The following is an 18082-nucleotide window of genomic DNA, read 5'->3' as shown; positions in this document are numbered from 1 at the left end:
ACAAGTTTCTCCTGTGTTTTTTAAGTGGTGGAACTAGTTTTAGGGTGGGACCAGTATTACACATACAAATTCTACACTTGAGTCAGAAGAACCCCCCCTTACCTTCTTTACTTCTGAATAGTAGGAAAAATGATACTCTCCTCCTAGCCCTACCCCCACCCTGTTTGACACTCTGGTGCCCTGGCAGGATTCAAGCCTGTGGTTGGACTCTTCCCAGCTAGGGCAGTACTTCCTAAAGAAGGGCTCTCTGGCCACCCGCATCAGTATTCCCCGGGCAAAAGAGGGGAGACCCTGCCCTCACACTGGTCCCGCTGACTTGCTTCTCTGGGGGTGGCACCTAGAAACCGATCTGCTCGTGAGCATTCAAGAATGCTCGTCTAAGGGAGCCCATTACTCAAAAAGCTAACAAGCTCCAGAAGTTTTCTGTATATCTTCTAGAAAAAACAAATGTCTTTTGAGCAGACATGTATATCTCAAAGGTTTCAGAGAACTCCACTAAACCAGAAATGGTACAGTGCATATTTTCTTCCTCTCTTTATGCTTGTCATTAAAGCTGATTTGGACAATAAAGGAATGGAGCCCAGAGAGGACTGTGACTGAGTACGACAGATCTAGGGAGAGTGGCTGTGCCTCCTCGGACTTTTGCCAGAAGTGTAATATTTTTAGAGGCTTGAGGTTATTGTTGTTTTTTTTTAAAGATTTTATTTATTTATTTGACAGACAGAGATCACAAGTAGGCAGAGAGTCAGGCAGAGAGAGAGGGGGAAGCAGGCTTCCTGCCAAGCAGAGGGTCTGATGCGGGGCTCGATCTCAGGACCCTGAGATCATGACCTGAGCTGAAGGCAGAGGCTTAACCCACTGAGCCACCCAGGTGCCCCACGAGGTTATTGTTTTAATCAGTCTCCTAAAATGATCTAAAGAATAAAGGTTTCTTCTCTTGTGGATGTCTATCTTTTACCCTCATTAGTAATATTTGTCCTGGAAAGACTCCAAGGTGATTACAACATGAGAAGTTTTTTTTGGGGTGGGGAGGATTTAGATTTGTTTTACTTCAAATGAGTCATTCAGTAATTTTGGACACTGAGGTACCTAAAAACTATTAAGTACTTTTCAACCTAATTTTGAATAAAAAATTAGGCAGTTGAGATCTTCAGCACAATAAGTATACAGTAATATTTCATTTTAGAGTCCAAAAGGATTTTAATTGGATTTTATTGGATTTTAATATCAATTCCCTTTTCCGGGTCTCACTTAAAGTCAGTCAAGGTTCTAGAGTATTGGAGACAGGAGAGAAATTATTAACGAATGACACAGTCATCGCATACAATATGTGAATCTTCCAACTGCAAAAACTTTTTCATACTTTTGTGAAATCATGCACGTAAGTCAGTATAGCACCTTTACAGCTAAAAAAAAAAAAGAAAAGAAAAGAAAAGAAAAAACCTCAGAGGAAACGGCTGTCCGATTGTGGTTGTAACTGTGAATGTGAATATCTCTGTGTCTGTGCCAGTGTTCTGTGTTAATGAACCTTGTGTCTTATTTCAGAGAGATTCCCCCTCCACTTCCAGGCAGTCCCCAGCTAATGGTCATAGCAGCACTAACAATTCTGTTTCGGTAAGAACTCTAGCTCCACACAGCAAAGTGTGACAATTCTGTTGGTGCCACCTGCCATGAGTGTTATAGTTACATGTGTTCAGTGGAAAATATTGTCTTCTGCCGATATACAAGGCTACTACAGCTACAATGCAGTTTACTCCTGGAAAATCTTTTCAACATTTTCTTCTCATGAAAAATCCCTTTAATTAGTTAAATTGGAAGAACTGGAGTTCAAGATCGCTTTGGTCATGCTCAAAATATTTCTGGGTCACCCCACGGGCGCCTCTCTGACTTTGCTCAGACTTACTTACCCAAAGAATATCCTAAATGGCAATTTATTGAAATTTCTAAATTTTTTTTAATTGGAGAAAGATGAAGAAACTTAAGGATTTTGCAGAGTAGGCATCTGGGTATTCTCGGGCTTTGTAGTTGTCTATTCTGAGTGATATCAGCAACCTGTTTTAGTTTCCGCTATCTACGTTACGAATTGGTGTGCCCTCTGTTATTGTGGTCCGTGCACATATTTTTGTGAATTATAAGCCTTGCCTGGATATGAAAAGCAAAAGGAACTGGCTTCCAACTGCACTTAAGCCACGCTGTTATCACATCTTTAACACAAAGTACTTGATATTTTGACTTGAACTTGGAATTTGACTATTTTTTTTTCAGAACTATTCATTTTGGAATATGAAAAGAATTGTTTTTCATTTACCTAAACGGAAGCACTTAAGGTGCAAGCGTCTGATCTTTCAGGGTAACAAAATCTTAAGTTGCTGATATTGCTGTTGAACTGTACCGCGAGTTTTACTAAATGCAGCAGTATCGCTCATTTGCTGTCCACGTGCCCTTTAAAAACACATCAACTGTCTTCAGTCGATAAAATTGTCAATAATTTAGAGATCATCTCGAACAGAATGATATCATTAAGAGAAATTATAGGAGAAAATTCCTAACGACCTTTGTTTTTAACTTCCGAATATGCTACCAATGGAATTCATTCTAATAGTTTAAACATGTAATACTTTAAAGATGGTCAAAATCCATATAGCCATGGAATTCCTCAAAACCTAAATAATTGCAGTGACTAAGTTGAAAAGGGCAACGGCTCTTTTACGTTTGGGGTTTTCTTTTTGTTTTTAATAGGGCTGTTTCACTCACAGTGGCTTTTGTGTTGAAGATGCTGAGTTGTTTCTTAAGAACACATTTTCTCTCTTGCTTAAACTTACCTGCTTTCCTCAGCTTGCTGCTAAGTGGCCTGGGTTTGATTTTTTTTCGATAACTCAACATTTCTGAGAAATGGAATAATGTTTGTGATCTCTTTACAACTGAAATCTAGCTCATTTTTTAACCATATTGTAACAGAACACACAAATTACCTTGTACTCTTGAAAAGTAAATGAAAATTTTTCTCCTGGGTTGGCTTTATTCTACAGGACTTGCCATCAACTACCCAACCAAAAGGACGACAGGTGAATAGATATCCTCTATAGAAACTTCTCTAAACTGAGCTGCGAATAGCCAATCCTTTATTAACCCTTTCCATCCCATAATGTCTGCATTTTGGACCATAACATTTAAGCATTGAGAGCTTGTACCATTTCATTTTAACACATTACACATGACTAATTTTCTATAAGGATTTTTTCCCTCATATCTTTGTAGCTGTGATGGTTATTGTAATTTCAACCTGATAACCTTGTGTTAATGGTTTAAGAATTCAGCCTTTTGGGGTGGGGGGGTGGTCTTACAGGCCTGCCTCTGGAGTTGGGAAAAAAATTGTTAAGGGTCACAAAACTCCTAGAATTCTAAGAATGACTAAAGCATATGTGCTGATGACCATGTTTAATCAGTAATTTTCCGAAATTTTAAGGCTTTTTCTTAATTTGTATTTGCTTGTGGGTATCTAAAAGCCATTTACGATGAAAGCTCACAACATCCTGGCTTTGCATCCCAGTATGCCTCTGTTGGGTCACCTGGGGAAAGTGACGCGCTGCCTATCACCAGCAGGCAGCTTCCAGTATGCCACCCACTCTAAGAGTATGCATTTCAGATGCAGAGGCAGAGACCTAGTAATTTTACAGGCTGCATTTCTGACAAGGAAACTTGAACAGAATAATCACACAGTAGTTCCAAAGCCTTCAGGTTGGTTTTACAGTGACCGAAACATTAATACTCAAATTTAATTTCAAGAGATAGAATTTTATGGGGAATTTTCTTGGAATTTGGCATCCAAGTTCAAGTGTACGTAAATTGGCACCTGACAGAACTCCCCCATAGTTTGTTCTTAAATCCACATAAGTGATGCAACATTAGATATCCATCACCTTATTTAAAGCATTTAGAAATACAGTGGTTCGTACAATGCTGCTGTATGATAACCCCTTGTCATTTTTCTTCTCTAAGAAGAGGAAAATACAGATGCAGAGCCGAAATCTTTCTTGAAAGCTCAGTAACACGATTAATTTTTTAAATGCTTTAAAAGCACTTTACATTTCAGTTTATCAGCGGCGTGTAGCCACACCACCGGCTGTCCTGTAGGCAGTTTACAGCAAGATACCAACACACAGTGCTTGCTGCTTTTGTGTCACGTGCTGCTTTGAGGTTAAAACCTGCCCTGAATGTCTGTGTATCTGGTGTAAAGGCTGCCACGTGATCGTGACAGATAACGTGCCCATAACATCAGCTAAATACATGCAGATTTAAAAATGGAAAGCATACCTCTCTATAATTAGAGACCTAGTCTGTTACAGTAAAAGCAGAAGTTAAGTCTTGATCTTTACTAAACAATTAAGAACAGCAGAGGCTTGAACCTGTACACACCAGAGGCCGCCCATTCGTTTGTAGTGGTAGCAGTTCGGTGTCCTATCTCCATGCCTCATTTGGCTTCACCATCTAGTGTCTTGTTCGTATTGTAAGTGTTAGTGTGTGGTTATTATGTTAGAGCTGTTTCCTTTCACATCACCTTGGCAGCCCTTCTCACAAACTCCTGTTTTATAGATCTATGTAAGAGCACAATTTGAATACGATCCAGCAAAGGATGACCTCATCCCCTGCAAAGAAGCTGGCATTCGATTCAGAGTTGGTGACATTATCCAGATTATTAGTAAGGACGATCACAACTGGTGGCAGGGTAAACTGGAAAACTCCAAAAATGGAACCGCAGGTCTCATTCCTTCTCCTGAACTTCAGGAATGGTATGTTTTTGTTGTTCTGTTTTGTTTTACAATAAGAACAAAGCCCCGACCATCCGTTTGTCAACCTGCTGTTTTATGGTGTAAAACCTGCTTGTTCCGCTAGCCAAACAAAGTTCAGATGGGTCATCCAAGAGCTCTAAATCCTCAGCATCTAGCAAATTCCTGCTTGGAGTCAGGTCTTAGCTTTACATAAAAGGAGAGGAAAGTCTAGAGGGAGGCTGAGTGGCTAGCCTCGGGTCGCAGGACGCAGTCCCCTCCTGGCCCCTTAGCAGAGCCCCCCCATTCCCACATGCTGCATCAGTCCTTTTAGAACTGCAATTTGTTTTGGGTTTTTTTTGTTTTTTTTTTTGTTTTTTTTTTTTTTTATTTTATAATTTTTTTTTTTTATTTCCAGCATAACAGTATTCATTATTTTTGCACCACACCCCGTGCTCCATGCAATCCGTGCCCTCTATAATACCCACCACCTGGTACCCCAACGGAGGGTATGTGCTTTGGCAATTTGTTTTGTTTTAAAGATTTTATTTGAGACAGAGTGAGAGAGAGAGCACAAGCAGGGGAGAGCTGCAGAGGGAGAGGGAGAGGGAGAAGCAGACTTCCCACTGAGCAGGGAGCCCAATGCGGGACTCGATCCAGGACCCTGGGATCATGACCTGAGCTGAAGGCAGAGGCTTAACCCACTGAGCCTCCCAGGCGCCCCTTCAATGCCACTTTTAACTGAGAGGAAAGGAGTCCCAAATTACTATGTATTTTAGTAAAATCTATTTCTGCCACTGTTACTGTTCGCTTACTTAAGCTGTGTTTTGAAAGATGCTGGTGATTTTGCCTCCGTCAGTACTTTAGCAATAGATGAGAAATCTAGCAAAGAGATGACTTTCTATCTGAGTTTTGTTTCACGTGATCAAAAATAGCCACCATTAGGCAATGGGGCAGTTGGTCCCCAAATCCTGGAAGCTAGCTAAAAGACCCCAGAGGTACCCAAGTCCACAGACACTGAGAACTATTTTCTCACTAAAGAGATTTCTCAGTTAATTTCCTTTGCGTGATTGCCTCCATCACTATCCCATGTTTCCAGAAATATTCTTACGTTTAGATGCTGGAGTGGATAAGAATTTCAGGTGCCATCGTTTTCCACGGGGACTCGCAGGCGCCTCCAGAGGAAGCGGCAGACAGCCTTCCAACTCACGGCCCCATCTTCAAGGGACAGTCCAAGCTTTGGCAGGACGGAAGTGATTTCTGAGTCACCTTCATGATGATGTTATTATGTCATTAGTCACATTTACGTCTTACAAAATGTGGTCTAGCCTCCTGCCATATGAACATTTTTTTAAAAAGAATTATGTGGATTCCAGACCTCTTCTCCCTAGTCAGATCATGTGTAGAAATCTTGTTTCACGGACACCTAGAACACCCGACTCCTCTGGAAGAATGCTGAGAAATGGCAGTGGAAAAGCAGATTTGCTCCCTGTCTCCTATCATGAGGACTAGGTTATCTGAATCAATCCTCCTGCTGAAAAAGAAAGAAAGGAAGGAAGAAAGAAAGAAAGAAAAGTGCTGCAGAAGTATGTTTTTGAAAATTACCTTAAAAGCATTAAGTAGCCAAAAAGGCATCAGGCAACTCAGTGACAAGTTTTTATATGAAAGCCATTAATCACAGTGATAGAAAATAGAGCAGTGAATTGGCCCATATTGCCAAGAAGAAACGTCTGTTACTGAAAACTTTTCTGCCAGAGAACCAAGGTTAAGACCTAATGACTGTACGAGCAGGGGTTCTGTGAGGAGACCTGCTCCCCCATTGTCAGGCCCGCAGAGGCTCTGCCCTCAGGTTAAAAGCAAGCAGAGAAGTGTGCCCTTGCTGCCCTCCAACGTCTGGGGACCGGAGAGAAGGCTGCCTTGTCACTGAGCAAAGCCGAAGACACGAATAATAGGAAAACAAAGTTTCCCTGAAAAAATCGTGGCCGCTAGTCCGCCTTGAATAGCTCTGTGCCCAGACAGACATCGTTGGGGACGGCCGGGGGTTTCCAACCTTACACTCAATTTGAGGCCTCTTTTTTTACTAATAGTAGTTCCCTATATCTGTTATGGACAAAAAGAAAGTCTCTGGTGGAGAACACTTAATGCTAGGCCTCATCCTAGAGCCCTTCCTCACCACCACCACCCCCAACATAAACTTTTACTAGGGCAGTGACCAACAAGTCAGAAAAAAAAAAAAAAAACCAGAGTCGCAGAAGAAAACAATTAGGACCTGCCTACCAGACCCAACAGAGGCCCTGCTGAAATGACAGGCAGCGGAAACAAAGCCACTCCACGTGATGCAGGAGAATCAGGAGGCAGGGTTTTTAAACAACTGTGCCTATATTTTAAAATCAATAATCTTGAAAAATATCTTTAGAGAACAGGGAAACTCTTAACAGCATGGCAGATTTGAAGAAGAACCAGAAGGAACTGCCAAGGACAAAATACGTAGTAACCAAACCTCAGTGGCGACACACCTTTTAGAAAGGCTAAAATTTTTCCAAAGTTTTCACCAACAGGTAAACAGATGAACAAATGATGGAGTGAACTACTGACACCCACAATCTGGATAGGACTCAAAGTCATTCTGCTGAGTTTCCAGGCAGAAGAGAGAGAGAGAAAATATACTGCATGATTCTATTTATATGAAATTCCAGAAAACTATACTGACATCGGTTGGCCTGGGGATCCAGAGGAGAGAGGGAAGAATGTACACGAACAGCAGAAGTGACCAAACTGTACACTTCAAACATGTTCAGCTTATGAAAAAAACAAACTCAGTAAAGGTACAAAAACTGAAGAGGGAGAAAGGGATTCTAGCTGGGCTGATGAGGAAGGGCCCCACTGGGCACCATGTGCCTTGAGACCTGAGTCAGACAGCGGAGGTAGAAGAAGGCATTCCCAGCAGTGAGGAAGACTTGAAACAATACTATCAGCCAGACCCAGAATCTTGGTTCATGGGTGTTCTTACCAAGTGACATTTTTCACATCCCCTCAATGAGAAATCAATCATTTGTGGACCCAGATGCCTTCTTTATGCTTGTTAAATTTCATCGTGCTTGATGAGGCACACCAGTTAAGTCCTTTGATATATTTTGAGTCCCTGAATGTGTCATCCCTCCCCTTGTCTACCAGACCCTCGTCCAAGTGAGCAATAACAATGGTAAGTGTGTGTTTGAAATTTCCCTCCAGGTTGACCTAAATCCTACCACAGTTTTCCTGCACTTACAGAGCTAAAAGAAATAGCAGTCATTTCCTGAGTGGCCGGTGAAGACCGGTTTCATTCCTCTGTCACTGCATTCCATATAGCCACACCACAGATTTTTCCTGGGAACTTTTTACTTTTATTCCTTAAGCTTAAAAACATGGGTTGTAAGATAGTCTGTAGACTGTACCTGAGCTTTATGGAGTCAGGATTTTGTCTCTTTTAACCTGTCAAAAAGCCCTCAGTTTTGTTTATGCTTCCAAAGATCCTGTGCCTCACAGAAGCCATAGTTATGGCTACAGCACGGATTGGCTTGTGCTGGAAGAAGCCCCAAAGCGAAGGCTTCATCAGTCTCCTCTGTGTGCCACTTAGGTAATATGCGGAGACTGACTGTGATGCTGTTGCTGAGCGTTCACAGTATTTCCCAATAAATGTTCTCCTCCTAACCAAAAATAAAAGAATACCAAAAAAACGCTCAATGAACAAGAGAAAATAAGAGACTTGGAGGAGAAAGAACCGTTCTCAACTCATTTCGTGATACCAGCATTACCCTGATACCAAAATTCACAAAAGGCAATTCAAGAAAACTACAGATGAGGCTTCCTCGTGAACACAGATGTAGAAGTCCTCAGCAAAATATTAGCAAACTGAATCCAGCAATATATAACAAGGATAATACATCTTGACCCAGTGGAGTCTGTACTGGGAATGTACAGTTGGTTCAACATTTGAAAACCAATCAAGCCAATCCACTGCATTAATGGACTAAAGAAAATCCACATGGTTCTATCTGTAGATGCCAGGAAAGCACTTGGTAGAATTGAAAATCCACTCATGATTAAAACCCTTACAAATGAAGGGACTTCCTTAACCTAATTGAGAGCATCTACAATAAACCTACAGCAACCACTACTGGAAAGGAAAAAAATACTGCTGGTGATACATTTCTGTGTGTAGAAATTCAAAGGAATCTATAGATAAACCATTAGAATTAATATGAAAGTTCAGCAAGATGGTTGGTATAAAATCAATATACAAAAATCAGTTTCTATTTACCAGCAAGAAAAGAGAAAATAAAAAAATTTAAAGATTTATTTATTCATTTAAGAGAGAAAGCACTTGCATGCACAATGAAGGGGAGAGGGAGAAGCAGGGAGCCTGGGGCTCGATTTCAGGACCCCAAGATCATGACCTGAGCAGAAATCGTGAGTCGGACATTCAACCTACCAAGTAACCCAGGGGCCCTGAGAAAATAGAAATTTTTTTACATACCATACATAACACCACCTGTATTACCTTAATACTATAAAGTATCTTGGGAAAAAAAAGTTAAATTTGACGAGACCTCTAGATCTAACTACCTATTTGGAGGAAATGTAAAAGATTGGGTCTTACTAAAGACACCACAGGGATGAAATCAGAAAAATCCAGAATTGGAAACTATAGGACAACCAACCCGTTTTTACAGTAAATAAATTATGAGAAGGAAAAGGAGAGAGGGAACCTATAGATTTAAGAGAAACTTAAGAATATTTAAGGAGGGAATGATATAAACTTGGATTTGTTTCAGAATAAGCTAGGGTGGATAAGTTGTAAATAGTACAAGCCAGGAGTTAGTAAATATTCAAGCTGGGTTGTAGGTATTTGAGGTTCGTTACTTTCTACTCTTGTCTCTGTTTGAAAATTTTTTAAATTACGAAAAATTTTTTAAACACCATTTGTATAACCTCTTTGTTTAATCAACAAGCTAGGAGCAAATCTAACAAAGATGTTCAAGACAAAGGAAAATGTTAACATTTATTGTGACATTAAAGAATACATAAAGAAACGGAGATATACTGTATTCATGGACTGGAAGACTCAGTGTTATAAAGATGTCTCCCTCCCAGATTGATTCATAGATTCCATGCAATCTTGATTGTTTTTGAAATTGACAAGCTAATTTTAAAGTTTTCATGGAAATGCACAGAATCAGAAATAGCCAAGATGTTCTTCTAGAAGAATAAGGAGGGAGGCGTTGCTCCACCAGATAATAATACCATAAAGCTATAGTCATTAAGATAATAAGATATGAGCGTAGAGATGTTCAAATAAACCAATTGAAGAGAATCCCAAAACACTCCCATACATAAATAATCACCAGTGAGGAATGGATAGTCTTTTCCATAAGTCATGCTGGAACAATTGAGTATTCATTTGGGAAAAAGACAAGAAAGAAATTGGGCCCCTAATTTCACACCATATACAAAAATCAGTTCTAGTGTATTATAGGCCAAAATATGAAAGCCCAAACTATAAACCCTTGAGAAAGTAATATTGAAGAATGTCTTAAGGAACAAGGAAGGATTTCTTAACATGCCAAAAAAAAAAGGGGGAAAGATGGCTAAATTTGACTTAAACTAAGTTATATTCATCAAAAGATACCACAGGAAGAGTAAACAGGCAAACCACAAAATGGAAGAAGGCATTTGCCACACGTATAACCCCCAGGGGTATAATATCCAGACCACACAGAGAATTCCAACAAATCAATGAGAAAAAGATAACTAGAAAAGGAAAATGGCCAAAAGACTTAAACACTGTACAGAAGAAGAAATCCAATAAACCTGTGAAAAGGTTCTTAATCTCATTAATGATCCGTGAAATGCAAACTCAAAGCACAGCCTGATTCCATTACTTGCCCACTGTGGTGGCTAAAATTAAAGACTGATACTACCAAGAGTTGACAAAGAAGTGGAAGAGCAGGTACTCTCATGCACCGCTGGTGGGGGTGTAAATCTGTACAACCTCATTGAAAATCGCTTGTCATTCTGATGTTGATTTTGGATTTTCCTTGTATGTGGCTCACTCAGGGACCCCTGGTTGGCCCACAAGCAAGATCATTAAGCAAAAACCACCTGTGGCAATATCCCAGAAGACAAATATTTTCTTAGATTAAACCTAAGGGGAGGAACTTTTTAATAACATTTTTGCTGAATACTATAATCACATAGGAGAAAATTAAAATTCTCTGATTATAATTCTGTGGATTTAATTTGTGTTTTTCCCTAGACTAGAATTGCCGTGTAGTTACAGGAATGTTTATTAATCATCTACCTTGCCTACCACTGTGCTGGGGACATTATTTACATTTTTTTGTTCTAATCCTTTGTGACACCCATCCAAGAGGCTATGAAAACTTGGCAACAAAATGTCCTGGCCAAGTGCGTGGGCTCTATTCTCAGACCGACCTCACCGTCCCACCTGAGCTGTGTGATTTGGAGCAAATTACTGAACCTTTCAGTCCTTTGACCCATTTATAAAGTGGTGACACGATTTCAGGTGTTGTTAAAAAGATCAAAGAGTTAATACATGTATGTTTCCTAGGAAAGCACCTAACACTAGATTGGCCCAAGGTCATGAGTGATAGAGCCAAGAGTCTAACCAGACAAAATCCCATACTCTTTCCACCTCATGCCACAGCCATGAGTTTAGTTTGCTGGCTGTGTTATCAGTTAGCAGGTGCCCCGGGAATGCGATGTCATTTTATTATAAGCCTGTGTTTTTAAAACATTTCCAGGAAACTGTTGTGAAAACCAAAGAACAAGCTTTATCTTGAAAGATCTATGAGGAGTATGTTCATGCAGGCTTATAGCAAGTCTTCAAATGAATGATTTTTGTCAGTATACAACTTTACAGGAGATTCATTCTTTCTCTCTCTCTCTCTCTCTCCCTCTCTCTGCTAGGCGAGTCGCTTGCATCGCCATGGAGAAAACCAAACAGGAGCAGCAGGCCAGCTGTACTTGGTTTGGCAAGAAGAAGAAGCAGTACAAAGATAAATACTTGGCAAAGCACAATGCAGGTAGGGAAACATACGAGTGTCGCTGAGGCCGAGTGAACCTGGCAAAGACAGAGGTAGAGCTCACATCTCAGTTCGGTCTTCTGAGTCCTCACCAAAAATCCCACCCAACGAGGTCCTCATCCTGCCAAACTGCATGAAACCCTTACCTGCGACTCTGATGTCAGTCATTTGCCAGCTCTTTGACAGAGCTCTGCTTCATAGGAAGACAGTGCTATTTGGAAATAGCACTGTCTTCTCCGGAATTAAAAGGACCCAGTACGTTCAGTCCTCCCCTGAGAAATGAGAGCTTGAGGGTTTGCGGAGTCACCAGGACCCTTGCCTCCTTGCTGAGAGTGATCTTGAGCTAATATCCCTCCCTCCTGCCTCCTCTCTAGCCCTTGGATACGGCCCTGTGGCACATTGCTAAGGGCAGAGGGACGCTCTTCACAGAGCCGTGCCGCAAAGGGCCCGGCGATTGGGCCGAAGGAACACAGATGCCATTGGATACTAAGGGCAGTTGGTCGGTTCCTGTGACTAGTTGTCTTCCCCCTACCCCGCCAGTTATTTCCTGGCTCCAAAAAGACCAAGAGCACGATCTCGGCCTTCCCTTCACGCTGTTTGTCTATATGAAAACTTGCGTTCAACCCGAGTCAAAATATTCGCTTGTAATGCCAAAAAAGCATGGTCCGTCCTTGTAGAATTCCCAGAAGACTCACAGGATGTAAGTTAAGCTAAAGGAAGTGCATGCTGATACAGAGGCTGGGAATGACTTCTTTTCAGTAACTTCTCAGTAGGACCCCTTTTTATAAGGGACTTGTTCTGAGGAATTGCAAGCCCCAATATTGGCATTAGATTAGTTCCCAAGGTTTCAGAAATGACTCCAAAAATCAGACATGTGGCCAAAAAAAAAAAAATCGAATTAATGCAGTCATGCATACCCAATTTGACAGTGTAATGTTTCTGACAAATATAAAACACACTTCTCTCTGTAGAATGTTAGAACACGTCATTAGCATCCACCAGGGAAGATTATTTACAAACTCTGCATTGTTCATTTCTTTTTTTTTAAAAGATTTTATGTATTTATTTGATGGACAGAGAACCCAGGTAGGCAGAGAGGCAGGCAGTGGGGGGTGGGGTGGGAAGCAGGCTCCCCACTGAGCAGAGAGCCCGATGCATGCGGGGCTCGATCCCAGGACTCTGAGATCACGACCTGAGGCGAAGGCAGAGGCTTAACCCACTGAGCCACCCAGGTGCCCCTGAATTATTCATTTCTTAATCAGCAAGTGAAAGTATGCATTTTGAAATACTGCATCACGTGGGATGAGTGTGAGTGACCACAGGGGTTCATTTCATATGATTCAGCTAAACGATGAGTCATTCCCTTCATGTCAGCCACACTCTACTCCATTTTTAATTCCAATAAAATATATCCTTTCTGATTCTTTACCACCACAGAGTACTAGTCTGATGATGGCTTATTTTTTGGTTTTGTTTTATAAAAGGAAGAAATATTTAAGGCAGATTAAACATAATTTAGTGACTGTTAATTGTAAATGCTCAAGTAGTACTTTCTGAAGACGTTTACGGTAATGTCAGCAGAATGTCGTTTAACACCAAATGTCAGTGGTTCCTGCCAACTCATCTTCATTTCCATCAGCTTCTAACAGGCTCACAAGATGTGTTGACATTTTATATGTATATATGCATATATATATACATATATATAAAACCTTATCATTTTTATAATTTTAAATGCTGTATAGCTATAGCTGGCATTATCATTTGAACCTAGAAAGCAAAGCAAATTGATGGCTGACTAAGGTTGTTAATCCATCACTAGCTTGATACTCTTCTAATGGAGGGCATGTAGATATAAGTATTTAACTGGCCAATATTCTTTAATTCAGCTGTGAGGGAAAATAAGAAGCCAGTTGATTAAAAAACTAGAATCTCTCCATTCTGACAAAGAAACCGTTGACACGTTCACTCAAGAATTTTGTCAGAAAATCAGCACCCCCCACCCCCACCCCAAATCAAGCCTCATGAGTTCTCCTGTTGGCGTTTCTGCTCGGGAGAAGGTGTCCAGCTTTTTTCTTGGACTTTCTGAAGCATGCTGCCTGGCAAGGCCTTTCTCTTGCCACCTTTTCAGTTTCCTTCCCCTTCACTGACGAACCCTTCCATTTTGTTCATGGCAAAGTCCAGAAGAACCATTCACTTAGTGGGCACCTTTAGTTGACAAGAGATGAAGTTGTCAGGAAAGAGAAGTCAGGTATTTTATCAGCTCTTCTGCTTCGAGCCATGATGGAAGGCCATCCGAACGCGCGGCGTGGCCTATATAAGGGACCGACGTGAAAGAGAGAAACAGATACTACCGAACTCCGCCAGTATGGCGGGTGCTATGAGAACTTTCAAAGTTCATCATATTCTTTAATGCCAAAAACTAGCCAAATGGGCTCCTGGGCCACAGATCAAACTATATTTCTGAAGGATCTTTCTGGCTTTTTCAGAAGTTGATTGTCCAGTATGGGGTGGGAGGGGTGGGATCTTCCCATAGTCCTCAGTGAATCCAAATAAGGGCTGTATGTCTTGGTTCCTGCTTTAGAGAGGCAAATCTTCTCATCAAATTGTGAGGCTGTTTACATTTGTAGTGAAAATGAAAGATGGGAACTTTGTCAATATCTAGAACTGGTAGGAGCGATGATACTAGAATTATTCCCATTTCTGTCACCGGCACAGTCCCCATGTGTAGCTAAAGCAGAATTCTGTTCAAGCTGTGTCGCCTACATCTCACATTATAAAATGCCAGTCTATCAGCCAGATATGACCAATAAATTAGTTTTGTTTTCCCCACACCTGGCATTTGAAAGAATTAAAACCAGATATCACATTTGAAAATCAGATATTTAACATAAAAATCTGGGTTTCTGCCTTGCCTTGGAAGGAAATAGAAATGTGGCGACACTAGGCCCCCTTTCACTTGTAGCACCACTGGGTTGTTGATGTCCCTTTCGGCTGGACACTCGTTCCCTAGGACCCAGCCCATGTACCCAAACATGCCCACGGCCCAGGAGCTGCAGGCCGTTGAGTGCCACACCCAGCCCTGAATTCCCAGTGTGCCAGGCCTTTCCTAATGGGAGGTTTTTACAATATTTAAATGTACTTAATAGTTTTTCCAAATGAGACAAGGAATCGATACTAAAGGCTTATTTATGGAATAGATTCAACTAGAAAATACTTACCTAAACACGTGAAAGTGTCATGAATATTGAGTAGCTTACCAGGAAATGAGGATAATATGAGCAAACTATGCCAGCAAGTATTTCTGAAGCCTTGGGAATAGATTTGATTATGGTGTGTATAGTGTTTACAGCAAATACATTTTCTGCAACACGTAAAAGATGTTTAGCCACATAAATCTGATGCAAAAAGCATTATCAGGCTACTAGAACTATACTCTTGAGGCATTGAGATGCCTCAGCCCCAGGACTTCCAAAATCAGTTTCAAGATCAAGTTGCTAACATAAATTTGAGGGGAAAAACAGTCTTCATTAATTCATTTTTTTAAACTGTTAGAGCCCTGAGCGGTAGTATTTCAATATCCTGAGATAGTCCATTTATATACGTACACACGAACCCAGACAGTTTCTACAGTACCATTCATAGGCATGCTTAAATGATGCATAATATCACAAATTAGTAGTTGAGTAGTTTTTTAAAAATCTATTACTTTTTTCTCTTCAATACAGAGAACTCTTAAGACAACAAAGAGTGGCCCATCATCTCACTACCCTGTTGGCTTTTTTTTTTTTAATAAAAGTAATAGGCACCTGTGATTTGACATTGCAAACAGTACAGGAATGTACAAACCGAAAAACAAAAGGCTTCCACACCTACACTCCTTGAGGAAGGTGTCTCGTAACTATTCCCAGACCAGATTTCCATGCATGTTGCTAGTAAAGTAAATAAAAACCTACTGGCTCTTATTTAAGGATATTATTGGATTTTTATTAAAATGAGTTTGTTTCTTAATGTGATTTATTTGCCTCGTGTTTAGAATATTGCATGGTAAAGTTTCTTTTGTGCATATTATACTTTTATTTTACTAATATATTAAAAGCCATATTTCAATGACCCCTGTACATTTTTCATGCTGTCTTACTCCCAATGGCCTCTGTGCATGTAAGTAACCTGTTGAGTGACTATGCCTCTTTGTTTTTGATGGTTTCCTTTCATTCAGTCCTTTAAAAATAAAATCCGCAAACAACATAAAACTTTTAAAAGTTCAGCCTTTAAGTGTTCTCCTTATATTACTTGTATGTCTTATTTTTAAATACTCTTACTGTTTCTCGATCCTATGACCATGTGCTGATTTCATTTAGACCAGAGTAACCTCTTCATGCTGCTCGTTTATGGTTAAGATATCAATGTGTAACATACCTGTTCATTTGTCCATGGTGTCGATTGTTGATCTCTAACTCATTCTCATGTGTGTTTAAAAAAAAAAAAAAAAATGGCAAGTCGTAAGTGGGTAGGATGCCATTCCGAAAGCCTGTGCCATCATCATCTTGCTCTTTTGAGAGATGCTGGTTTATTTTTCTATATTAGAATATATCAGCTTGTTGACGCACCTCTTTCATAAGCATCCTTTTTCTCGATGGAAACCTCACTCAGAGGGCAATGGGTATAAAAATCAATTCCATAAGCACTCCTGCTTTTCTTTTTACAACTCTTACACTCTGTAATCACCGTAGCATGATCAGCCAGCTCGAGCACGCACAGAACCTCGTGTTTGTTTTGATTTGGGGGGGTTAATATTCTAAACACAGAAAACATTTTGGGTTTTTAGCTGTTGCTACAGAATTAAAGACGTTGAGTGAACCTTTCTGGAATCAGGCTATCAAAAGGAAACAAAGGCACAGATACCCATTAACATGCACTAACCCTTATTTTAACACATGGTATTTCTTTTTATATATATACATAGTCTGGGAATGATACTTTTGTTCGTTTGTCTCTGATCTGTTGCACTCGAGAGTATCCTATTTTGCAATTTAAGGTTCTTTGCTACTGGGAAGATCACAGATGTTGACTGAGCTGAGAGCCAAAAAAGCATTTGGCCATATTGTTTCAGGGAGAAGCTTCTCTTAGTGATTGACTGAAGCATCCCAGATCCCTTTATGGCACCATAGAATCAATCGTATTGAATTTATTTCAACCCCTCTGAAATCTAGAGCTTTATTGAGCCTTCTTTTAAAAAGATATTTCAGTGTGTGCCTGGCAACATTTGGATATTACCACAAGGAAAACTATTACAGGAAACGTTGACTCGCGATTTTAGCCTTCTTGTGAGAATTTTCAAATGGACTACCTTGAACTTCACCAGGAATGGTCATCCTCTTGGGAAGGTTTTTGTAACAGTTTTTTTAATAGGCGGGTTTCCAAAAACTATTTTTGGGAGCATTTCTTCTCAGTCTGTAATGATCAGAGAACTCTCCTTTTACAAAGGCTTCCGAGCTCAGACTCTGCTTCATGCTTCTTTCCATTCTGTCCATCCTGACTTACTGCACACGGGCTGACAAAGTTCGGGACCCAGGGAAGCATGTTCCCCTACTTAAGATACCCAAGACTTTCCATCTAATGGATAGCTGGGTTACAGTAAAACTTACGGATGCTCATTGCGAACGCTTGTGAAATCAGTTTTAGCACTTGACTTTGAAAGACTCTAGCATGCTACCTTCGGCAACTCTGCTGAAAGAAAGAACCATGAACTCAAAGACCAGCTGTCCATGCATCTCTCATCCATCCCTAGAGATAATCTAGTGGCCTCTTTCTTGGTTAACTTTAGTTGCATTCATGCTATATTCATGTTGGTCACTGTCTGCAGACTTTTTCTTTTTAGTATTGCTGGTTTCTTAGAATTGCAGAAATATGAACAGCATGTGGTTTTGAATGACTTGTTGGATACCGCATGACAAGAGATGCAGTATCTCTTAGAATTTGGACTTTTATGCATGTGCTCAACATAATCTTTGGATGCCTCTGGTTCTAAAGTGCATTTTCATGGGCTTAAAAATGAATTTTCTCCTGAAAGGCTATAGGACTAAAATTATATGTAAGCTGCGGATAGAAGTTGGACTCAGAGTTTTTGAAGACACGGTTTTACTATAACTTTAGTTCTGCCAGTATAATTATCATTGACTGACATGAAATACTCCTGTAAATTTACCTTTCTTCTAACTCTTTGCATTT

The 18082-nt window shown here is 40.3% G+C and overlaps 1 protein-coding gene across 13 annotated transcripts in view; it reads left to right on the top strand.

The window, feature by feature from the left end:
• The window catches only part of CASK (calcium/calmodulin dependent serine protein kinase), a 348007-nt gene that overhangs the window by 314545 nt on the left and 15380 nt on the right, over window positions 1-18082 (top strand). For 6 of the 13 annotated variants that reach the window (XM_032331663.1, XM_032331666.1, XM_032331662.1 and 3 more), the window contains 4 exons: window positions 1546-1614; window positions 3030-3065; window positions 4594-4790; window positions 11736-11851. In XM_032331663.1, coding sequence (XP_032187554.1) covers window positions 1546-1614; window positions 3030-3065; window positions 4594-4790; window positions 11736-11851 — 418 coding nt within the window. The remainder of the gene's footprint in view (window positions 1-1545; window positions 1615-3029; window positions 3066-4593; window positions 4791-11735; window positions 11852-18082) is intronic. The other 7 variants (XM_032331671.1, XM_032331669.1, XM_032331673.1 and 4 more) reach the window with 3 other exon arrangements.

The sequence above is a fragment of the Mustela erminea genome, chromosome X (genome assembly GCF_009829155.1).
Source record: "Mustela erminea isolate mMusErm1 chromosome X, mMusErm1.Pri, whole genome shotgun sequence".
NCBI classification, from domain to species: domain Eukaryota; kingdom Metazoa; phylum Chordata; class Mammalia; order Carnivora; family Mustelidae; genus Mustela; species Mustela erminea.
The sequence above is the reverse complement of the archived record's forward strand: the minus strand, read 5'-3'. Positions and strand labels throughout refer to the sequence as shown.